Source organism: Crassostrea angulata, chromosome 9 (assembly GCF_025612915.1).
Source record: "Crassostrea angulata isolate pt1a10 chromosome 9, ASM2561291v2, whole genome shotgun sequence".
Lineage (NCBI taxonomy): Eukaryota > Metazoa > Mollusca > Bivalvia > Ostreida > Ostreidae > Magallana > Magallana angulata.
In genome coordinates this window covers 11,935,755-11,962,925 of record NC_069119.1, presented here as the reverse complement: position 1 = coordinate 11,962,925, position 27,171 = coordinate 11,935,755, and the positions used below count along the sequence as shown (strand labels likewise).

General features: G+C 30.5%; 1 protein-coding gene and 1 pseudogene across 1 annotated transcript; both read left to right on the top strand.

Annotated features, from left to right (window-relative positions):
- Positions 1-3,161: 3,161 nt before the first annotated feature.
- Positions 3,162-6,094, top strand: LOC128162522 (collectin-12-like). The gene is made up of 4 exons (XM_052825757.1): positions 3,162-3,471; positions 5,013-5,080; positions 5,583-5,664; positions 5,809-6,094. The coding sequence occupies exons 1-4, from the start codon at positions 3,162-3,164 to the stop codon at positions 6,027-6,029; spliced, it is 681 nt and encodes a 226-aa protein (XP_052681717.1). The 3' UTR covers positions 6,030-6,094.
- A 9,743-nt stretch (positions 6,095-15,837) lies between these two features.
- LOC128162481 (uncharacterized) lies at positions 15,838-17,417 on the top strand (annotated as a pseudogene).
- Positions 17,418-27,171: the final 9,754 nt, after the last annotated feature.

Genomic DNA, 27,171 nt, shown 5'->3' with positions numbered 1-27,171 from the left:
TATATATATATTATTCTGTGTTTGCAAAGGGTATTCTCTGTGATATTTATATAATATCATAACATGATTATTTTGTATCAAAGGACAAACGAGTTATAATGGATGTTTAAAAACCTAGTCACTATAAAGGGGAACAAGAGGCTTCTGAAGAAATTATTTCAGTCCTAAATAAAAGGTACAAATACATAACCAACAGAAATGAAAGCAAAAATAAAACAGCAATATATCAAACAACCAATCAATATTAACCAATAAAAAAAATTGAAAAAAGAGCATTTATTTATTAAAGGGGCATGTTTACGATTTTGGTCGAAAGTTATTTTTCCGATTTTAATATTTACAATAATTCAGAAAGGCAATTTTAATAGGCAACCGGAATTTGAGTCTCATTTGTTGAGTTATAAGCGAGTTACAGAGCTTGACATTATTCGCTATGTAAACAAAGCGTTTGTTTGCATTTTGTACGTTGAAGTGAAAATTTCAGTTTTAAACCTAAAACGGGTGTTTTATAAACGTTAAACTTAGGAACTATCTATGCTTAAAATAAATAAAAAGATAGACAAATAAGCTGGAGAAAGACTTTTTACTGGTCTATGGAACCTATGCAAACAAAAACAGGGCATCAGCCTTGTTTACATGACAAAGAATTGTGAGCCCTGTATCTTGCTTATAACTCTACGAATGACTCTCAAATTTAATTTGATCATTTGAAATGCATTTCTTAAGTATTGTAAATAATAAAAACATAAAAATAAAATTTGACCAAAATCTTGACCATGCCCCTTTAACAAACGTTTACATACATTATCAAACAGCTGTCGAAAGCACACATGTGGGTATGTGCTCTGTATAATTACCATCATGATGTTAATATAAAAACTCTAAAAGGGGCATGGTGACGATTTTGGTCAAATTCTATATTTCTGTTTTTATTTTTTGCAATGCTTTAAAAATGCAATTCTAATGATAAAATGAAATTTGAGAGTCAGTCTTTAGGTTTTAAGCAAAATACAGAGCTCACAAATCTGTGTCATGTAAACAAGGCTCGTGCCCTGTTCATTTTAAGCATAGCTAAACAGTTTCTAACGTTTAACACATTCATTTTAGGTCTAGAATTGATATTTTCACTTCAACATTTAAAGTGTAAACAAAAGCTTTGTTTTTATGGCAAAGAATTCTAAACACTGTAACTCGCTTAAAACCCAACAAAAGACACTCAAGTTTTGATTGCTTAATATTAAGAATGCCTGAAGCATTGTAAACATTAAAATCGGAAAAATATTGTTGACCAAAATCGTAACCATACCCCTTTAAAGCTGATTTATACAGTTTTTAGAATTGATGATTTCATACAGTTTTGAGAATTGATGATTCTTTTGTTAAGCCGTGGTAACTATTTACACACATAAATCATGTGTCTTATTCATCTCTGATGTTTTGTTTGGATTATAAAATGATGCAAACATTGCATCAGAAATATCAGATAACTATGGGGAATCGATTTCATCAAAGTCAGCACAACGATGAATCTAGCATTATTTTTTTCTGGTCGTTATAAATCGATATCAGTTATCATAGAGTACAAATTTACTTTGCAATATTCTTAGGTTTTTTTATATCCATGCAAAAATTCGTAATAATAAATGCAGCTTATTTGCTTGATGCATAGTTTCTTCCACATGATTATGCCCTGTTAAAGGTAAACAGCACATATTTTTCATATTTGGATATTATACTGGAAATGGACATTGATGGTAACCTAGCAATAAAACTTTATGATAAACGCGATGACTCTTTGTATAAACAGTTTCTAAGGCGAGGCAAGCTACTGACAAACAGGTTGATAAAACTGTCTCGTTTAAAGCCATTTTTTCGTAAGTTCTATGATCGATACAACGACCTTGTCAGAAAATACAATTTTCCACTGGGTCGCATGCTGACTGACGTTTTTCATATTAATTATTAGACCATAATTAATCACATAATTGTCTACGGACTTTTCCGTTTTTCTCCGATTGCAATAAAGAGCACACAGTGGGTGTGACCGGTCAGCAGAGGATGCCAACTCCTCCATGGCACCTGATCCTACCTTTATATATTGAGAGATCGGTGTTGCTGTGCTTTGAATTTGTGTTTCATTTTATGAATTTTTGAGATGGTTGACAGTTTTTTATTGTCTTTTTTTATCTTCCTAAAAGATGATTGGTTACTGTGGTTTCAATAAAATCCACAGGTATCAATTTTTGTGGATAAAGTTAAATCACAGTTTCAAGGAAACGTAAATTCGTGGCCAATGACCCTATCAATACTCAATGTTAATAGAAATTGAACTTCAATGAACATTTAATTTAAAATACGATTCCAAACCATTACTAATAACATTTTGATTGTTCCAAATTCCATGTACACTGTGCCATTGAAATGCTCCATATCGTTTAACATTTGATATTGCGCAGGACATTACAAATCTTCGATACATGTCGCATTCATTTTTGGATCAGTTCAAGGTTTCTACATTCTAGAAGAATTGATGCAGAAGGAAATCATCTGCTAAACTTGTCAATGCCACTTCACTGCATCTAAACATCTAAACCTGTTTTTATTTAAAAGTTATACATTAAAATAAATGTAGCATATCGAATTGTTTTGTTCAAGTTTCTTACAGCAATCTACGGGAGAAGATCTATTTAGATTAGAAGGTTACATGTATATTTCACAAAGATAATGTATAATATATGACAATTAACGTTGTTTTTTTCTGTAATTCCACAGAGTGTAATTTGTCAAACTATAAAAAGAATAAACCCACTAGACATTTTTTTTACATCTCAGCGAATTTGAAGGTATTCCAGACAACAGGTATAGCAAATCGGGAGCCGTATTTTACAGAATCATCATTTAAGTATGAACTAAGGTTTATATAATGAATCGATTGAACTTGTTGGCAACACTACTTCTTTACCTTTTCAATAGCATTGGCTAGGTGTGTTACAATATAAGGGTTTATTTTAGATATTACAGAGTATATGACTGCGTTTGTGTACGGGCGGCATGACCTTGAAGAAAATTTAGCATGTTTTGAATTTAAGCGTCAATATATCTTCGTATCAAGGCAATTAACAAATGTTCTGGAATTAATTTAGAAATTTAGCAATTTAAAGATGATGTTCCCATTTCTGTTCCTTTTGTTAGTAAATGCTGCACTGAGTAGGGAATCAGAAAAACTTTCTGAGAGATATCTTGCTTCGAAAAACGTTATTCAGTTTACCAAGGAAGATTACAGTAACGTCACAGGTACTCCAGGTACATACTACGACATTACGACCCTTAGTGAATGTGCCGTGAAATCTTTGATGGTTCAGGGATCCTCTTTCTTCTATAGTGGTACGGAAAAAACCTGCGTGTTAACGGGAAGATTCCCACCAGGAACTTTCTCTCCAGAATATAAACATTACATCAAAGACGAAAAAGGTAAAACGCTTCATCGGTATTTATTGCTTATTACTCTAAAGCTGTAAATAAAAAATATAGTTTATTTACCTAAACAAATTGCATCAAAGATATCGATAAAATGTATTAAGGTCCTGATGATAGTTGTTGTATATTGCTTTTTATAGTATTAAATTAAAATTAAAACATTTTTTTCATGTTTCAGGATATAAATGCAACGTTTTAAAACAATGACTTGATATACATTTACTTGCAGTTAGTTGCTACATACTATTTAAACTTGAATCAAAAGTGAGGTAAATGCTTCGCAAAAAATGATTATTATTAATTAAAGAAAAGTATGATTTGATAAAAAATAAATAAAAACTGTTTTATTTACTTCGAAATTCCTTTTAAGCCGCTAAGTACAAAGGAAAATCTTACCACATTATTTATGACGTCATTATGAGTCTAGCACCAAAGACACACTCTTGAATAATAGTAATAGGGAAAAAAGAATAGCTAAACTGTGACTGAAAGATAACTTACAGGATTGCTTCCATTTAAAATAAATTGTGTTAATTTCAAATAAGCAGTATTGTGCTTTTTAGTAACAATTTCTGTTACCTTTAATTTTACAAAATGGTAGAGCATTAGTATGTAACGATTACGAAAAAAGAACAGATTAGGTATAAATCTAGTCCACTACCAGTTTCACCGGAGTTGACGAACGTTTTTCTCTGCGTCTGTCAGTCCGTTTGCCAGTCCGTCTGACTGTCCAGTTCAGTTTTCGATACTATTTTTTTCTTTCTGCGTTTTCGGAATAGTATGAAACATCTTGATCAGCTTCAAAATGTCAAATAACAGATCAATATTACACTTTCGTACATGTAGCACTTAGTTGACATATTTTCAAGAATATTAATCATTTATATCCCATTTTTTCCTGTTCTGGTTCGCCATGGGATTCGGTGTATAATGAATACACATAAGTATGTGGTCATTAATAAGTTCGTTCGTTACCTGTATCATAACTTTTATCATTTCTAACAAACAACCGAGTTCTGTAAAATAGTGCAAACATTGATTGGCATTGATTTTTGTATTAATACAATCGGTTAATTATCGGGTTGCGCTGTTTTCACAAATTTCTACCAGCGAATACATAATGTTCTTGATGAAATGTTCCAACAATAACTTTAATAAACTAAATATATATTTCAAGCCCAAGCGAGAACTTCATTGTAAATGGCATTACGTCATTAATCATCTGCGCCGATGCAATTTAATGAAATAAGTTGCAATATCAGGATACAAACGTCTAGTGACAACGAAGTACAAATGACGGCACAAAAATGCATTAAAATAGTGTTTAACATTGTTGTCAGCATATGTAATTAAGATTTAATGAAATACTCCCTGTCAATGTAAATTTGTGTGGATTCAAATAATACCGATTTTCAGCCCTTATTTAACTCCGGTACACCTACGCACTGCTGCGTGTTTTATTGATATCCAATAGTTTGATATAACTATTTAATCATGTACATGGGCTAATGAAAAAATATATATATCGTTTGCAGAAAAACAAATAAAGGAATGTTACTATCAAAGGCTCAAGAAACAAGAATCATTGTACAAAGAAGCGAAAGTAAGAAAGATGTAAATAAAGTATTATAATGCATGCAGTTCTTTAAATGACTCATTGCATAGTTATTATCCTGGAAATAAGGGTTGGTTTATGGTAACAATAAAGAAGAGATATTTTGTATTAAACAAAATCATTAATTTTCTGAAGACAGTACCAAGGATAAGGGATGAAGTCAACTGTTTGTTTTTTTTATTAAAAGCAAATCATATACAAAGATCTTAAAGACTAGAATATTATAATATCTATTGATATCATATAAATCTTTGTAATGTGATTTTTTTTTAACTTTAACAACTAAAGGCCATGCATTAATTGTCAGTATCAATTCAAGTTCTAGAAATAATTGTACAATTTAAATTTATTTATATCAAATGGTATTGATGAATTTTCATACAAGTTACAATCACTAGTCACGTGCACTTTCTTTAAAACAAATTATACATGTAACAATTATACTGAAACGCATACTGTATTTTTGCAAATCAACTTTACTTTATTGTAGCGAAAATGCAAGCTTAAAGGTGGTTATGTTCTTGAAATAAATTCAAAAGATGAAAATGATCGCGTAAAAGACATGTTTAAGGGTAAGTAGATTTTAAAAATAAAAGAAATATAAAATAGAATATCCTTTACCATGAAATTGCAATAAAATGACCAATGTAATCAATAAAATGGATTGATGTATTCCAAATTTGTCAATAAGATTGAAGGCTTTTTTTCTCTTTAAGATGTTTCTTTATGGCTGGGGGCCGTACAGATCATTGAAAATAATACGTTTCGATGGGAGCGTTCAGGGGAGATGACTTTTACCGACTGGTCAGCTGACTACCCGATAACCACGAACACGCTGTACAACTTTTGCGTAATACTCACGTGGAGTGGTTGGAAAAACGTCTACTGTAGTGATGATCAGTACGACGTTGTCTGTGAGTTTGACACTTGTGGCTAAAAAAAGGCAATATTTTACAAGAACAATTACAATTTATTGAATTTGATAATAAAATAACATATAAGATTTGTGTCAAACAAAACATTGTTATATTCAGAAATTCATATGAAATATAATAAATAAAACGTTCCATAGTACATACCGTAATGCCTTGTATACCAATTACTATATTTAGCATTGCAACGTTCGTAGAAATATATAACGAGAAGTAAGTGTTCTGACACAACGGGAAAGTTGTTTCCTAAGTGAACTGTGATGACGTTTCCAATGCAAAAGGTCCATTTTACCCATAAGTTTCAGATGTATTTAAAATATAGTAAACTCTTAACGAAAGATTTAATGATATATTAACATTCTAATACTTATATGGTAAACGTGTCAAAAAATTGAACTATATGATTCACTTTATGACCCCCTCCTAGAGGGGTTATATATATATATTTTTTTATTATTCTGTGTTTGCAAAGGGTATTCTCTGTGATATTTATATAATATCATAACATGATTATTTTGTATCAAAGGACAAACCAGTTATAATGGATGTTTGAAAACCTACTCACTATAAAGGGGAACAAGAGGCTTCTGAAGAAATTATTTCAGTCCTAAACAAAAGGTACAAATACATAACCAACAGAAATGAAAGCAAAAATAAAACAGCAATATATCAAACAACCAATCAATATTAACCAATTAAAAAAATTGAAAAAAGAGCATTTATTTATTAAAGGGGCATGGTCACGATTTTGGTCAAAAATTATTTTTCTGATTTTAATATTTACAATAATTCAGAAAGGCAATTTTAATAGGCCACCGGAATTTGAGTCTCATTTGTTGAGTTATGAGCGAGTTACAGAGCTTGACATTATTCGCTATGTAAACAAAGGGTTTGTTTGCATTTTGTACGTTGAAGTAAAAATTTCAGTTTTAAACCTAAAACGGGTGTTTTATAAACGTTTAACTTAGGAACTATCTATGCTTAAAATAAATAAAAAGATAGACAAATAAACTGGAGAAAGACTTTTAACTGGTCTATGGAACCTATGCAAACAAAAACAGGGCATCAGCCTTGTTTACATGACAAAGAATTGTGAGCCCTGTATCTTGCTTATAACTCTACGAATGACTCTCAAATTTAATTTGATCATTTGAAATGCATTTCTTAAGTATTGTAAATAATAAAAACATAAAAATAAAATTTGACTAAAATCTTGACCATGCCCCTTTAACAAACGTTTACATACAACATCAAACAGCTGTCGACAGCACACATGTGGGTATATGCTCTGTATAATTACCATCATGATGTTAATATAAAAACTCTTAAAGGGGCATGGTGACGATTTTGGTCAAATTCTATTTTTCTGTTTTTATTTTTTGCAATGCTTTAAAAATGCAATTCTAATGATCAAATGAAATTTGAGAGTCAGTCTTTAAGTTTTAAGCAAAATACAGAGCTCACAAATCTGTACCATGTAAACAAGGCTCGTGCCCTGTTCATTTTAAGCATAGCTAAACTGTTTCTAACGTTTAACACATTCATTTTAGGTCTAGAATTGATATTTTCACTTCAACATTCAAAGTGTAAACAAAAGCTTTGTTTTTATGGCAAAGAATTCTAAACACTGTAACTCGCTTAAAACCCAATAAAAGACACTCAAGTTTTGATTGCTTAATATTAAGAATGCCTGAAGCATTGTAAACATTAAAATCGGAAAAATATTGTTGACCAAAATCGTAACCATACCCCTTTAAAGCTGATTTATACAGTTTTGAGAATTGATGATTTCATACAGTTTTGAGAATTGATGATTCTTTTGTTAAGCCGTGGTAACTATTTACACACATAAATCATGTGTCTTATTAATCTCTGATGTTTTGTTTGGATTATAAAATGATGCAAACATTGCATCAGAAATAGCAGATAACTATGGGGAATCGATTTCAACAAAGTCAGCACAACGATGAATATAGCATTGTTATTTTCTGGTCGTTTTAAGTCGATATCACTTATCGTAGAGTACAAATTTACTTAGCAATATTCTTAGTTTTTTTAATATCCATGTAAAAATTCGTAATAATAAATGCAGCTTATTTGCTTGATGTTTAGTTTCTTCCACATGACTATGCCCTAATAAAGGTAAACAGCACATTTTTTTATGTTTGGATATTATACTGGAAATGGACATTGATGGTAACCTAACAACAAAACTTTATGATAAACGCGATGACTTCAATTTCTCTATATTCAACCTTCCTTACTAATGCAGCAATATACTTTCATCACCTGCATGTGGTGTATTTGTTTCTCAGTTAATTCGATACACAAGGGCATGCTCTTTGTAAAAACAGTTTCTAAGGCGAGGCAAACTACTGACAAACAGGTTGATAAAACAGGACTATCAACTGTCTCGTTTGAAGTCATTTTTTTTCGTAAGTTCTATGACCGATACAACGACCTTGTCAGAAAATACAATCTTCCACTGGGTCGCATGCTGACTGACGTTTTTCATATTAATTATTAAACCATAATTAATCACATAATTGTCCACGGACTTTTCCGTTTTTCTCCGAGTGCGATAAAGAGCACACAGGGGGTGTGACCGGTCAGCAGAGGATGCCTACTCCTCCATGGCACCTGATCCTACCTTTATATATTGAGAGATCCGTGTTGCTGTGCTTTGAATTTGTGTTTCGTTTTATGAATTTTTGAGATGGTTGACAGTTTTTTATTGTCTTTTTTTATCATTCTGAAAGATGATTGGTTACTGTGGTTTCATTAAAATTCACAGGTATCAGTTTTTGTGGATATATTAACGTTCTAATACTTATATGGTAAACGTGTCAAAAAATTGAACTATATGATTCACTTTATGACCCCCTTCCTAGAGGGGTTGTATATATATATTTTTTTATTATTCTGTGTTTGCAAAGGGTATTCTCTGTGATATTTATATAATATCATAACATGATTATTTTGTATCAAAGGACAAACCAGTTATAATGGATGTTTGAAAACCTACTCACTATAAAGGGGAACAAGAGGCTTCTGAAGAAATTATTTCAGTCCTAAACAAAAGGTACAAATACATAACCAACAGAAATGAAAGCAAAAATAAAACAGCAATATATCAAACAACCAATCAATATTAACCAATTAAAAAAATTGAAAAAAGAGCATTTATTTATTAAAGGGGCATGGTCACGATTTTGGTCAAAAATTATTTTTCTGATTTTAATATTTACAATAATTCAGAAAGGCAATTTTAATAGGCAACCGGAATTTGAGTCTCATTTGTTGAGTTATGAGCGAGTTACAGAGCTTGACATTATTCGCTATGTAAACAAAGGGTTTGTTTGCATTTTGTACGTTGAAGTAAAAATTTCAGTTTTAAACCTAAAACGGGTGTTTTATAAACGTTTAACTTAGGAACTATCTATGCTTAAAATAAATAAAAAGATAGACAAATAAACTGGAGAAAGACTTTTAACTGGTCTATGGAACCTATGCAAACAAAAACAGGGCATCAGCCTTGTTTACATGACAAAGAATTGTGAGCCCTGTATCTTGCTTATAACTCTACGAATGACTCTCAAATTTAATTTGATCATTTGAAATGCATTTCTTAAGTATTGTAAATAATAAAAACATAAAAATAAAATTCGAGCAAAATCTTGACCATGCCCCTTTAACAAACGTTTACATACAACATCAAACAGCTGTCGACAGCACACATGTGGGTATATGCTCTGTATAATTACCATCATGATGTTAATATAAAAACTCTTAAAGGGGCATGGTGACGATTTTGGTCAAATTCTATTTTTCTGTTTTTATTTTTTGCAATGCTTTAAAAATGCAATTCTAATGATCAAATGAAATTTGAGAGTCAGTCTTTAAGTTTTAAGCAAAATACAGAGCTCACAAATCTGTACCATGTAAACAAGGCTCGTGCCCTGTTCATTTTAAGCATAGCTAAACTGTTTCTAACGTTTAACACATTCATTTTAGGTCTAGAATTGATATTTTCACTTCAACATTCAAAGTGTAAACAAAAGCTTTGTTTTTATGGCAAAGAATTCTAAACACTGTAACTCGCTTAAAACCCAACAAAAGACACTCAAGTTTTGATTGCTTAATATTAAGAATGCCTGAAGCATTGTAAACATTAAAATCGGAAAAATATTGTTGACCAAAATCGTAACCATACCCCTTTAAAGCTAATTTATACAGTTTTGAGAATTTATGATTTCATACAGTTTTGAGAATTGATGATTCTTTTGTTAAGCCGTGGTAACTATTTACACACATAAATCATGTGTCTTATTAATATCTGATGTTTTGTTTGGATTATAAAATGATGCAAACATTGCATCAGAAATAGCAGATAACTATGGGGAATCGATTTCAACAAAGTCAGCACAACGATGAATATAGCATTATTATTTTCTGGTCGTTTTAAGTCGATATCACTTATCGTAGAGTACAAATTTACTTAGCAATATTCTTAGTTTTTTTAATATCCATGTAAAAATTCGTAATAATAAATGCAGCTTATTTGCTTGATGTTTAGTTTCTTCCACATGACTATGCCCTGTTAAAGGTAAACAGCACGTTTTTTTATGTTTGGATATTATACTGGAAATGGACATTGATGGTAACCTAACAACAAAACTTTATGATAAACGCGATGACTTCAATTTCTCTATATTCAACCTTCCTTACTTATGCAGCAATATACTTTCATCACCTGCATATGGTGTATTTGTTTCTCAGTTAATTCGATACACAAGGACATGCTCTTTGTAAAAACAGTTTCTAAGGCGAGGCAAACTACTGACAAACAGGTTGATAAAACAGGACTATCAACTGTCTCGTTTGAAGTCATTTTTTTCGTAAGTTCTATGACCGATACAACGACCTTGTCAGAAAATACAATCTTCCACTGGGTCGCATGCTGACTGACGTTTTTCATATTAATTATTAAACCATAATTAATCACATAATTGTCCACGGACTTTTCCGTTTTTCTCCGAGTGCGATAAAGAGCACACAGGGGGTGTGACCGGTCAGCAGAGGATGCCTACTCCTCCATGGCACCTGATCCTACCTTTATATATTGAGAGATCCGTGTTGCTGTGCTTTGAATTTGTGTTTCGTTTTATGAATTTTTGAGATGGTTGACAGTTTTTTATTGTCTTTTTTTATCATTCTGAAATATGATTGGTTACTGTGGTTTCATTAAAATTCACAGGTATCAGTTTTTGTGGATATATTAACGTTCTAATACTTATATGGTAAACGTGTCAAAAAATTGAACTATATGATTCACTTTATGACCCCCTTCCTAGAGGGGTTGTATATATATATTTTTTTATTATTCTGTGTTTGCAAAGGGTATTCTCTGTGATATTTATATAATATCATAACATGATTATTTTGTATCAAAGGACAAACCAGTTATAATGGATGTTTGAAAACCTACTCACTATAAAGGGGAACAAGAGGCTTCTGAAGAAATTATTTCAGTCCTAAACAAAAGGTACAAATACATAACCAACAGAAATGAAAGCAAAAATAAAACAGCAATATATCAAACAACCAATCAATATTAACCAATTAAAAAAATTGAAAAAAGAGCATTTATTTATTAAAGGGGCATGGTCACGATTTTGGTCAAAAATTATTTTTCTGATTTTAATATTTACAATAATTCAGAAAGGCAATTTTAATAGGCAACCGGAATTTGAGTCTCATTTGTTGAGTTATGAGCGAGTTACAGAGCTTGACATTATTCGCTATGTAAACAAAGCGTTTGTTTGCATTTTGTACGTTGAAGTAAAAATTTCAGTTTTAAACCTAAAACGGGTGTTTTATAAACGTTTAACTTAGGAACTATCTATGCTTAAAATAAATAAAAAGATAGACAAATAAACTGGAGAAAGACTTTTAACTGGTCTATGGAACCTATGCAAACAAAAACAGGGCATCAGCCTTGTTTACATGACAAAGAATTGTGAGCCCTGTATCTTGCTTATAACTCTACGAATGACTCTCAAATTTAATTTGATCATTTGAAATGCATTTCTTAAGTATTGTAAATAATAAAAACATAAAAATAAAATTCGAGCAAAATCTTGACCATGCCCCTTTAACAAACGTTTACATACAACATCAAACAGCTGTCGACAGCACACATGTGGGTATATGCTCTGTATAATTACCATCATGATGTTAATATAAAAACTCTTAAAGGGGCATGGTGACGATTTTGGTCAAATTCTATTTTTCTGTTTTTATTTTTTGCAATGCTTTAAAAATGCAATTCTAATGATCAAATGAAATTTGAGAGTCAGTCTTTAAGTTTTAAGCAAAATACAGAGCTCACAAATCTGTACCATGTAAACAAGGCTCGTGCCCTGTTCATTTTAAGCATAGCTAAACTGTTTCTAACGTTTAACACATTCATTTTAGGTCTAGAATTGATATTTTCACTTCAACATTCAAAGTGTAAACAAAAGCTTTGTTTTTATGGCAAAGAATTCTAAACACTGTAACTCGCTTAAAACCCAACAAAAGACACTCAAGTTTTGATTGCTTAATATTAAGAATGCCTGAAGCATTGTAAACATTAAAATCGGAAAAATATTGTTGACCAAAATCGTAACCATACCCCTTTAAAGCTAATTTATACAGTTTTGAGAATTGATGATTTCATACAGTTTTGAGAATTGATGATTCTTTTGTTAAGCCGTGGTAACTATTTACACACATAAATCATGTGTCTTATTAATCTCTGATGTTTTGTTTGGATTATAAAATGATGCAAACATTGCATCAGAAATAGCAGATAACTATGGGGAATCGATTTCATCAAAGTCAGCACAACGATGAATCTAGCATTATTTTTTTCTGGTCGTTATAAGTCGATATCTGTTATCATAGAGTACAAATTTACTTTGCAATATTCTTAGGTTTTTTTTATATCCATGTAAAAATTCGTAATAATAAATGCAGCTTATTTGCTTGATGCATAGTTTCTTCCACATGATTATGCCCTGTTAAAGGTAAACAGCACATATTTTTCATATTTGGATATTATACTGGAAATGGACATTGATGGTAACCTAGCAACAAAACTTTATGATAAACGCGATGACTCTTTATATAAACAGTTTCTAAGGCGAGGCAAGCTACTGACAAACAGGTTGATAAAACAGGACTATCAACTGTCTCGTTTGAAGTCATTTTTTCGTAAGTTCTATGATCGATACAACGACCTTGTCAGAAAATACAATTTTCCACTGGGTCGCATGCTGACTGACGTTTTTCATATTAATTATTAGACCATAATTAATCACATAATTGTCCACGGACTTTTCCGTTTTTCTCCGATTGCGATAAAGAGCACACAGTGGGTGTGATCGGTCAGCAGAGGATGCCCACTCCCCCATGGCACCTGATCCTACCTTTATATTTAGAGGTCCGTGTTGCTGTGCTTTGAATTTGTGTTTCATTTTATGAATTTTTGAGATGGTTGACAGTTTTTTATTGTCTTTTTTTATCTTCCTGAAAGATTCGTGGCCAATGACCCTATCAATACTCAATGTTAATAGAAATTGAACTTCAATGAACATTTAATTTAAAATACGATTCCAAACCATTACTCATAACATTTTGATTGTTCCAAATTCCATGTACACTGTGCCATTGAAATGCTCCATATCGTTTAACATTTGATATTGCGCAGGACATAACAAATCTTCGATACATGTCGCATTCATTTTTGGATCAGTTCAAGATTTCTACATTCTAGAAGAATTGATGCAGAAAGAAATCATCTGCTAAACTTGTCAATGTCACTTCACTGCATCTAAACAACTAAACTTGTTTTTATTTAAAAGTTATACATTAAAATAAATGTAGCATATCGAATTGTTTTGTTCAAGTTTCTTACAGCAATCTACGGGAGAAGATCTATTCAGATTAGAAGGTTACATGTATATTTCACAAAGATAATGTATAATATATGACAATTAACGTTTTTTTCTGTAATTCCACAGAGTGTAATTTGAAGGTATTCCAGACAACAGGTATAGCAAATCGGGAGCCGTATTTTACAGAATCATCATTTAAGTATGAACTAAGGTTTATATAATGAATCGATTGAACGTTTTGGCAACACTACTTCTTTACCTTTTCAATAGCATTGGCTAGTTGTGTTACAATATAAGGGTTTATTTTAGATATTACAGAGTATATGACTGCGTTTGTGTACGTGCGGCATGACCTTGAAGAAAATTTAGCATGTTTTGAATTTAAGCGTCAATATATCTTCGTATCAAAGCAAATTAACAAATGTTCTGGAATTAATTTAGAAAAGATGTCTTTAAAAATAAATTTGGTTCCAACAAAAAAAATACCGGTAAGCATATGTAAAAAAATGAAACGCATTTCAAAACCTCATACATAATGTTTGATGTTTTAGAAACTCTTTGCTTCATGGTTGTGAGTTTGAATAAAAATTAATTAAGTATTGAATGCTTATATTTAAATGACGTCGGTCCTATAACACACCAAGTTTGTGCAGACAAATTGAAGGAGGTATGATATTTCGTCTTCGAAGCCTTGGTGTGTTACAGGACAGATGGACGCCAAAAATAAGCATTTGATTCTTAAACTTATTTTCATATTGATGTTTATTTTTTATGAAGTATTTGTGTATCGTTACTTTACAGCCGTTATATACGTTTTAGGCCATAAATATGAAATATACATGGAACAGCCATGTTAACTTGTTTGTACCGCGATTAAAAAAATATTTAATATATTACAAGAAACTTTGTAGAGAACAATTTTCTTTATTAACAAGTCGATATAATTTAATAATCATTGTTTATAAGTGCATATCAAATTGATTATGTAGATTGAAACGCTTCATTTACTTTTTCAATAATACGCAAATATACTCAAAACGCATGATTACGTTTATATTTTTTTTCACGGCGCATGAATAGGTTAAGTGTATTCACAGGAAATTGAACAATGCAGATTTCCGTTAGTTATTTATTATGTTTCCAATTCCTTCTTTATAGTTTATGAAATATAATGTTTCATCAAGGTTTTCTAATTGCTAGACAACGAAAAAATTAACCAAATTACTTTATCCTCCAACTCTTACCACCTCAAAATAAAATAAAGATCTCATAACAATTCAATTTTTTTTTCGTTGTGTAGGTATCATATGTGTGGTCATACATTTCATATCGCAGAGTTCTATGTCGCTATAAAATTAAAAAAAAATTAATGTATATTGTTCTCGTTCTGAATCAAGGGTGATTTGTCAAAAATGCATATCAAGGTATAGACAAATAGGAAATGAATACATAGAACAGGGAATAACGGATTTTATAGACATAAACAATAATAACCAAATCACGTGCAACATGAAGAATAAAGCTTGATATTTTCTGATTGTTAAGATTAGGTAATATAATCTTTATATGGATATGCATATTCAATACAAGAATGCATACCAGTTTTTCAATACCTGAAATGAAACTGAGCATAGTCGCTCGCTTTTTGTTCTATGTTTCTCAGAGAGAGTGTATTTTTCCTAAATGAACCAATAATAACAGATTATTGACAGCCTGATTAATATATTAGCTTTGGGCAAAACGATTTGCTTCATTTGAAGGTGACAGATGATATTAAACAAAGGCTTAATTGGCATGCTTTTGTTCACGAAAGCTGTTGTTTAAAATCATATAATATTTTGTTGGTTACTTTCCTACACGGTGTTTCGTCAAAATGGCCTTTTTATCAATTTTTTTCCCTTTTGGAGCAATACTATTGCATTATCCGTTAGTATCCGAAAGCGGCCAAGAAATCAGAATGTTTACATATCACCGAAACGATGTCACAAAAAGCAAAATAGGCACTGTTCCTTCGAATGTGCTATCCAATAAGACGCTTATTGAGTGTGCAGTAATTTCTAGCAGTGCCTCTAAAACGTCATTTTACTTTCGAGAGAGGCCAATGGAGTGTATCGTTGAAGATAAAGAAAAGGGTTTTCTTTCAGACCCATTTGAAAGTAAGTTTATTCGTTTCGTAACAGTTATAAAAGGTAGGAATGAATAAATGCATGTTTATATAATTTTGACATGTTAGATTATCTTATATTAAAACTACTAGTATTTTATTTAGAGTATCAATCCTTAAAACTGTCTATAATCCTTTATATAGTCAGCTATGTAACATTAGTTTGTTTTTGTTTTAATTATCCCGAAACAAAGTAATATGTTGCCTAAAATGCTAAGGGATTTACTTTACTAAATAATATATAGCTGAAATTTATTTGGGATTTTAAACAAATTGATAAAATCATCTATCATACATTGATACAGATTCAATCTAATGTATGAATAAATGAAAAGTAAATACATCTTACATCTTCTTACTCGTAAAAAGCTTTTAATTTATTTGATTGATTTATACCATCAGTAAGACTATGTGGTATTGTATTTTAATTTTTGTTCAACATTTTTTAAGTATAATTATCACAAATTTAAGACATTTCGTAAATTAAAATTGTCTTTGCTAATACAAATCTATTTCGCCTTGAATTTGGTTTGGTCAACAATGTTACAAATATGAAATGTAATTATTGTTTTTTTTTCTTCAAAAAACTCCCGAGACAGATCAAGAGTCTTTGCATACCATGCGTAATCAGCAACCACAATCAACAGATTTAATCAGGGAAGACCCTGACCAAAATTCTTGGAATTCAATACCAAAGGAGATACGCTTACCTTCGTTACCCGATGGTAAGTACAAAGAAGGATTGCTTTTTAAGGTTATTGTTCAATATCGGTGAATAGTTAAATGTAATATTTTTACATATTAGTTGCGAATGAAGAAGCAAAGTGTGTTATATAACTATGAAATATTGTAGCACCATGCTGAATAATGCAAAACAATTGAGGGAACATGGAAAAAAGAGGATACTGCTAATTTAAACACTGCATTAAATTTGTGATATATATATATACTGATAAAAATTGCATTATTAAGTACGAAGGTCATCTTTTCAACTAACTTATGGAACCTCACTGCTGTAAAAACAAATTGTATTATTACAGGTGTTGAATTGCCGTATACGAAGGCTAAAGAAAATAAGCAATCCCTAACAATGGCGTCACTACCAAAAATTCGGGAGAAGAGTCGTAGACTAGTGGAAGGATTGCTAGAGAAGTCGAAAGGATTGTTTGAAACAAAAAAGGAAGTCCCTTGACGTTGGTCACGGATGTAAAAAAAAAATCCCAAACGTTGATACGACCGAGTATCGAAGATATGATTAACATTTTTTTTCAACCAAAGGTTTATTCCCTTTAACCATAGGTAATAAAAAGAATACTTATGAATTACTTTGCATTTGTATATTTCATAATACAAATGTCCAGTTAATATGGTATAGTGTTTTTAGTTTTCTGTGCACGAAATATTTAAATGAGAATAAAATATGTTCCAACAGGTCACATACATCTTTTAATTTCTTCATAATATATACATTCAGTGTATATTTCTCCTTATGTTAGGCATTAGCAATCTCTGACGTTCAATATTTAATAACAAAGATAGTGTATGAGCACCCTTTTGGAATAGATTTATTATTGTACTTTTAAAAAAAATTTACATAGCTATTTTAATATAAACTTTAGAAAAAAAATCATCTTTTTTATATCAAAAATACGTTTTCCCTGCAAAAATCCTGGCACTATATTTTTAACCGCGATATTTTTACAAAACATGTTATATGGCAGTTCCCTCAATTATTTATATTCCTGTATATTTTTTTTATATTCCTGTATTCCTGATCAAGAGTGCACATGGATGTATACTGGTTTAGGAGCGATGATAGAAAAATGCATACAAATATTCATCAATATACCGGTATATATATATATATATATATATATATATATATATATATATATATATATATATATATATATATATATATATATATATATATATATATATAAAACTGTAAATAGATCAAAATTGTCATTCCGTCCAATATTTGTTTCGGTGGAAAGAAATTAGGCATTAATATATATTTCTTTCGCCTTCATATTAAAAGAGTTGATTTACTTTAAATGTAGTTACCGAAGAAATGGATTTAAAAAGGGATTTTAAAAGTACATGCATGTTTCACGTAAAATTACATTCTGCATTTTCTAAGTTTGGTTAATTCAGATCCACATTACGAGCATTTATCTTGTTTATGATCAATATTTATAAAACAAAAGCAAAATTAATCGTATAGAACTATTTTGTTTCCTACAGTATTGTTACATTTTGTCTTAATTTAAAAAGTTCGAAGAAGGCAAGAGTTAGACAAAATTGAAAATAATACCCCTAACCAAGGACTTCCTATTTACTATAATCAAAGAGGATTTGACGCTGGTGGGCATTTAATTTAACAAACAATATTTTCGTGATACAAATGTACACATATTCTAATCTATCTTCAGTTCAAACACATTATGCAAACATTAATTCTAACACTAAACATTTTAGTTCCAATCACATTATGATATTAATTAGTTGCTTTGAAGAAAAACAAACGATTAGTTATAATTAAGTCCGTCGTTTTATATTGCGAAAAAACAATTTACAGCCAATAACATGGTTTAATTTTAATAAAACACGATTTACAGCCAATAAAAAGATTCTACATTTCGCAAGATTGAAGATCGATAAGTTTGTTATAATTCTATCAACAAATCGAACACGTTTGGAAAAAAACTTAAAGGTTGTATTGTGAATGCATGTAATAATCTCTGACAGTAGAGTCATTGAAAATATATATTTATAAGTATATATTTACATCATCCAGTGTCGTTGTCTGTGATAACACTACGTATCGATTTTGTACTATATAACCCATAATACAAATGACGCCAAATTGAGGCGCCGGCGGGGTTTGCTTATTTATAGTTAAAGATTTAATTGTACGATGGCTTGAAATTATATAAATATAAGTAATAAGGAATCATTCTTTGAATATTCTGAGGTGATAATTTCGGTCTGGGCGTGATCAAATCTATCATAAAGCCCTTCGGGCTTTATTGGATTTGATCACGCCCAGACCAAAAGTATCACCTCATAATACTCAAAGAATGATTCCTTATTCCTTATATATAGGCTCAAATTAGAGATGATATGGATAGCAAAGCTAGATATACAATAAAAGCCATACATCGGTAAATATTTTTGTCGATTGATACACATTTTCAACACACATTTTTAAACAAAGCAATTATTGGGACAAGAAGAGTTATGTCCTCAAACATTAAACATGACTTATCTTAATTTATTAAAATGTGCTTTCACAATTTCGTCCAACAACCATATTAGCATTGAGATTGAGAGCTGATATAACTGACTTCTGGCATTATCAAGTGAACAAAATTGGATATTGTAAGATACAATGATAGATGTCTTGGACTTGGTTGATCCAGATGTAGACATATTTGAACAACAATGGGAAAAGAAGAAATGGCAAGTGGAGGAAAAGAAGATTGTGGTTTCCGAAAAGGAAAGTTTGCAGTGACTGTAATTTAAATTTTTGATTTTCTAAAGTTACTGTAGCAGTTATACGTGACTGTGTTATTTTGTTTAAAAGAAACATTTGTACCATTTGTTGTGTTTGTATCATAGTAATGATGCTATAGATATATTTGTGTCATAGTAATGATTCTATAGATATATTTGTGTCATAGAAATGTATATTATATAACTGTGTATGTTAATGAAACTTTGAGGACGAAATTGACACACGAGGGGAGGAAGTGTTGTATATGTTTTTGTCATATTCATTAGTATATTCTCACTACATAACTCTATATAGACGAACAGTCAATAATTGCAACATTCGCTCGTCCGAAAAATATTGACCGGTCAATATTTTTTTTATATTGACCGGCTAGGAATAATATCAAGAGAACATTTCCTCTATTTCAAATAATCGCCTCTGATTTGTTGATTCGTAAAAGATGACGTTAATAACTCTTCGCAACTCCAAAACAATGTGATGTCATAAAAGACAGTCAGTCAATGCAAGTAAACAACGGAGGCGCAATGCGACGGTTTGCTATCATAACGGTTATAAGTATTTGCAAATTACTGTGAAGTAAAATCAGGTAAAACATCTGTATGTTAATTCTTACGGTCGGCGGAATATCATCAGAGACCGTTTGATGCTAAGGATATTTTGGAAATGAACTTTGCACAAACTTTAATTCGTGAATTCTTTGCTGAGCTGAGAAAATTAAAACGATCTGTTTTCACTTATTTTCTTAAATTTTGGTTTGTTTTTTTCATATAATAAAACAAATGTTGACTGTGTTTTCGGGCAACATTGATTATATTAGCCCGCTTAAGACGAAAATATTGCCCTCCGCTTCGCGTCGTACAATATTTCGTCCCTCGCGGGCTAATGTAATCAATGTTGCCATCACTCCCGGTCAATATGTGTATAATATGATATAAATGTAATTATAATCAATACCTTTTGTTTCCTTTAAATATGATTGTAAATACCTGATTACATATAACTTACGTCAAAGTGCGTGGGCCTTTTAAGTTACACTTTTATTATATATGACGTCATCATAAGTATGATGTCATGGTAACACTACAATATGATGTTTATGAGATGTTGAGTTTTAAAATTAAGAACTAGAAATCACTTGGATTCTGACAATCAAAAATAGTCATTGATAGTTAGCTGTGATTTTAGTAGACCTTGATGTTAGTAGGTTGATAGGTTTATGTAATATTTGTCTTGTTGTTCGTGATAATTAACAGCTAATAAACACATTAATTCCTTGAACAAGAGTTACTAATATAATTTATGACATTAGTTATCAAAAGTCTTCCGTTTAATACTTGTATGCTTTTATTCTTGTGTCTTTCGACATTTTCAACACTTTATATTGTTAAGATAAACAAGGGTCAAACAATTACTCAGCAGATTCTGAAATAAATTTGTTTGCACCTTAACAATATATCCCAATAAAATATTTAACGAAATACATGCAGTTGATTAGGAAAATGATGTTGACCGATTAGGTAAACATCAGTTTGACATTCAGGCGATCATGGCACCGCAATAGAATTTTACCAATATCTGTGTTTGAACTTTAAAAAAACCGTTATTGTGCAGTTGTAAAGAGATTACAGCAATGCTGACACAATAAAAATCAAAATGTGTGTATGGGAAATGTCATCTTCCATCCCCAGGTCCAATGGTAATTATCACTTTTCCGAAGAGTAGCGCGAAATCAAACTTCTCGTTATTGGTGAAAACATTTCCAATCCAAATCTATGACTATGTTCTTTTCATTCGGTTTTCTATTTATTGGAGCCATTGTTTTTAATCAACTTGTCTTTAACAAGAGTGATTATGATCTAAAAACATCCCAATACAACTTTATTAGTGTGAAAAGTGGATATCATAGCTATAAACTGAAGCGTCCCGTTGTGATTTCCGTTAAGACAATGGTAGAATGTGCTGTGAAATCCGAAATGGTATCTGCAGTGTTTTATTTATTCGACGAAAAGGCAAAACAGAATAATTGTGTTTTAGAAACAGAAACCTCGGCACAACTACTTTCAATCATCCCGGTTAGAGATGATCGAGTTAACTTACATGACACAGGTAATGACATATTTTATATATAAATCTACATAATCGGTTTTTTAATGTTTTCTATGATCTAATAATTAAACATTTTAGACAAAGTTATTATTTGTCGTTAATAATAATGACCGATTTTGACAACAAATGTTTAAATTGTTTAAAAAGGAATCATTTTAATCATCTGCATGTACATAAGATATTGTTGGTATTTGGTTCCCTATCAATAAAAAACACATTGTTTACTGACTTTACAAAGTATTTAATAAAACTTGTTTTGAAGCAATTTATAAATTCAAAATATGTCATCCTGATTGTGTCAGATTGCAAGTACATGCTTAATAATTAAAAATCATATCTCTTCAAACATCGCCTTGTATTTTTTTTTTTCTATTATCTTTTTCCTAATGTTCTATCTTGTAGATCTTCTGTTATATTTGTGCAGCGCATATTGTCAAGTAAGAACACATGAAATAGTAAGTTTTAACTGTATTGTGTTGGTTTTTTTTTTTTATCTTACTTCCTCATAACCTGAAATTCCATGTTCTATTTGTTTTTGTTTTATTTTGGGGGTTTTTTTTCTTATCTTTTTCTTCATTTTTTTTCTTTTTATTGTTCGAAAATAGACCAAACAAAAATATCCCGTAATATAAAAAAATCTTAAGGATTCATTAAACAACTTCTGAATGTTCATTTTTATTGTGTTTTAAAACTATTCGAAATAGTTGTTATTACCATTTTAAAAAGAATTTCCACTTAGATGCTATATTTATATACAAAGAAAATTCACATTATAAGCGACGTATACTTTTTGTTTTAAAAACAGTAAACAGAAAAAATACAAGATATGATCAAAGCAGGGCAGGCAAAACATTGTAAAGATGCTACAACTTAAAACGTAAAAACACATCCCTACTAGTTTTCATCTTACAACACATCCAACTATTGATAGCTTTTACATATATATTACCTGTAAATGACCTATTTCGACTGTACAGTGTTACCAAAAGATGTTGATATAGTTTTTTGAAAATAATTTCTCTAGAAGTATATCATTTAATATTATAGACAAAACATAAAAAAAATATTTATAAAAAAACAAAGAAAAGGTGAATCAGATTTCAGACTTTTGAGTTAGGGCGCAATTCATATTATCTCTGTGCACTTAAAATGTATTTTTGTTGTCTTACCTTTGACACTGTTGCAAGCATTTATATCAAAGCGGAATACCAACATTTAAAATGGTTTGAATTATGCGTGATTGTCAGATTTAAAATTGTGATGAGGGGAAAAACCTTTTTAAATCTTTTTTATGACATAATGGCTATATATTTCAAAAATAAAAATTTGATTAAAATAAATACTTACTGTAAAACAAGTCTTTTATTTTGATGCAGTCTGTCTGTGTTCTTAGTACGTAACTGATAAATTAAATCGTGGGAGTTTTTACTTAAAATAAAACTTTAATCATTTGTTCGTTTTTTTGCAAAATCAAAGTGAACAATTTTTACACTTTTCCCATTAAGCACGTTTATTGTTGAAAATCAAATTCTTTAGGTGTAATGTTTTACAGAATCATACAGGTCCTACAGAATATGTGTAACACATATCACCTCTTGAAAGTTTGCGTTATTGGAAATATTAAATTAAAAATATGTGTTAAATTATATTAAAAAAATATACGATTTTTCTTTATATTTTTTTATATATATTAGAAAAAAATAAAACTAAAAAAAGGTCGTTTGAAAATGAATTTCCCGAAAAAAACTGAAACATTTATAAATCTTGGATTCATTTACTTAATTAATGTTGTTTAATAACAAATTAAAATGGTTTTGACGTCAAATTACCAAATATATTTTTAAAATTAAAAATTTATGATCATGTGCGCTGTTAACTTTAAACGTGAGTTGTGAGTTTCTTTAAGTATTAACGCTATGAAAATTTAGCCTAATTTACACTTTATCTCTGTAATACGTAACTTTAATTTATCAAAAGCGAAAAGGGTATAATATGTTTATGTATCATTGGTCTCGTGATTATATATAAATTGGTGCTTACTGTATTGTAAACTTTTAACTTTTTTTTTATCATTGTTACTCCTACTGTACATGTGACCCTTGGCTGTTTTGTGAAGATTTGTATATCCTTTTTTGGAACCTCAAATACCAGTGAACTGGTCTTGGGTGAATACAGAATTGATTGAAAACAGTTTCGACTGAAATTTGCAGTCAGTGCATGTTTTTTAAGGTTGAATGTCCCTCTGATAAGAGAGATAAATTCAGTAAAAAATATTCCCAGTTTGATTCTGATAACTCACAATCATTAAGGCATGTAGTAACAAGGGAAGCGGTACTGGGCCCCATTTTTTAGGCTGGAATGCGACATTGGGGGTAAAAAAGCTAGAAATGTCTAAGCAAAAATGTTAAGAACCATAAACTAATCATATTGATCAAATTTTTATGAGGTAATATTAATACCCCTCCCCCTTCTACCATCCTCTAGTGCATTGTTGATGGTTTTGTTTTTTTTTTCAAAAATACCTAAATTATATGTTTTAGTACAGTAAGTGAACAATACATGTTTGATTGTTTAGGTCAGAGAATCTTTAGATGGAACTTTTTTATTTTTCTCATAATAGCTCGTTAACGAAGATAGATGAATTATAATAAGAAAATAATATTTTACGACAATTGCAAACTCAAGACTAAGTCATCATTATTTGAAACTCAAAACATTTCAAATGTTTAAAATTGATTTATATTTTTTTACTCTAAAAGATCATATATGAGAAAACTAAATTAAAAACAAAGAACAATATCACATTTTATTCAATTTATTGAAAATAAACCAATTACTAGAAGATCATTATTGATCCCCTTTATGTGTTATAACAAATAGCTGTGGTTTGATTTTTTTTCATTTTAAAAATTATGGTTCCATTTACTATTATCTTATCCAAATTCTAAAATAGAAAACCTTTATCTGAAATATTAATAACTATCATTGTAATTTATCATATACTGTATGTAAAACCTGTATGTAAAACATGTTATAGTTAATTATAAAGGAAGATAAATCTTCCTGATTGAAGCAGTTTTTGTTACAAACCTACACAACAAAGTTCTATTCTGAACTAAAAAGCAGCGCTTCACTTTGTTTTCTAAGATGATTTGACATTTTATATAATTAAATATTATTTTCATATGCATTAAATAAATTGAATTTTATGCTGCGATGATAAAACTTGTGTTATTTTAATTACTGTATGTGGTTATCTTAATATCATGATTACACACATTATCAATTATGAAAAATCTAGCAGCGCTTCATCATTTTAACTTTGTTTCATTTCAATCTCTTGGTACAATGTTTTGATTCAGATGAAATCAAAATGAAAACAAATTTGAAAATAACAGCAGAGGGGTGTTACACCTTACGTTGTAACTTTTAATCTTTTATAATATATATTATATCTGTTCATGTAAAAAAGTAAAGTTTGACACGCAATCTTTTGTTAAAATGATTATACATGTTTTATTTTAAGTCAGAAACAATATCTTAAAAAAAAAAAAGATGTTTCCGAAAACTAAGGCAGTTACAGACATTTTGGGTTGTTTTTTTTCGACAACGTCATTTTGCCTCTGAATACATAGGGGCAAAAATACTTGAATTTGATAATTAAGCCATGTTACCGTCTATAAAATTAGCTTTTTGCTGTCTACAAAAATATAAACAACAATTACGTATTATGTATTCATTTTATTTAACTAAAATTAAGTTTTATTGCATCTTACAGCAAAACTGTTTTGATGAAGACGATAACAGTGTTCAACTTGATGCAAATGAGAAATCATTGTTTATGGAAGGAACTTTTAACAGTAAGCATTTTAGGGTCCTCCGTCTTTAGCAGAAAACCGTACTGCTATTCTATTGTTTATTTTTAGCTCACCTTATCTGAAAGCTCAAGTGAGCTTTTCTGATCACTCTTTGTCCGTCCGTCTGTCCGTCCGTTCGTCCGTCTGTAAACTTTCTACATTTTAAACTCCTTCTCTAAAACCACTTTGCCAAATTCAACTAAATTTTGTATAAAGCATCCTTATAAAAAGGTGAATATTAATTGCAAAAATAAAAGGTCAGACTGTATTCAAAGCGGAGAAAACCTCGAGACTGTATACAAAAAAGTTCACTTTAATAAATACCTGGTATATTCGTTTAAGAACTACTGAGTTAATCTTAACAAAATTTAGCATAAATCATCTTTATGGAAAGGAAAAATAAATTGCAAAAACTAAGGGATAATAATGTTCCATATTTGAGCTTATTACGAAAATACTAATAAAGCGGGTTCGTTATTTCATACCTAGTAGACTGGCAATTGTCATCTGACAGGCATTGATAGTCTATCATTTGAAAGAGACAGTACCTTATCTCGAAAACGAGGTTCTTTGTTTGAAGCAGCCATCTTGGATGCATGTTGTCATTCTTACCAAGATCAATATGTTTGTTGTGCAACAGTTCACGTGCGAATATAATCTATGAAACATGGAAGATATATTGATGCCGATTATTGTGAAGTAAATTGAAGTTAAATATTTCACAGCGTTGTCATTTTCACTTGTGACGGACGGTGGTTTTAGCTTGTTTCAATTTTCGTTTCAGTTTGCTTTTAGACCTGGGGAACGATTGCCTGTATTCACAATTCTGGTATTCCGAATTTTTACGTAACAAATCAAACATATACTTCGAAAATAAGCAGCTGATTGTTTGCGTGCGAAAAATTAACAACGTCATTAAATTGGTAATTCGTTAGTAACCTTTGGGGTCGCAATGGTGATGAATTCCATGTGACTTGATAAAATGCCTTACATCCTCTCGAACCAATTCATTTTAAACAGATATTATTTCCGTTGATCAAGATATGTACATGTAGGTATATGTATGATTTTATGATATGTTTGATATTAAAAATAAATTGTGCTCCTTCCGATAAAGTGCATTTTTTTGTTTATTAATTTTTAATTGAGTGTCAAGAAGTACCAAACAAGAGGGCGACTTTGGTTGAAATAATCGGTTTCGATCGGTAACTTCGCCGGAATTTGCATTTTTCACATTGTTTAACAACCTGAGGTGAAGTATACAGAGAAATATCTTTAAAAATATTTTTCTCAAAAATCAATTCGCCAGAAAAGCTGTAACTTGTGTTGAAGCATCCTCAAGTAGTGTAGATTCAAGCTTGTCCAAACCAATGATCCCCGGGGGTACGGTGGGGCCCCAGAGGGGGATCAAATTTTTAGATACAAGTGAATAGAAAAATATCTTTAAAAATATTTTTCTCAAAACCCAGTTAGCCAGAAAAGCTTTAACTTGTGTGGAAGCATCTTCTGGTAGTGTAGATTCGAATTTGTTCAAATCATGATCCCCAGGGGTAAGGTGAG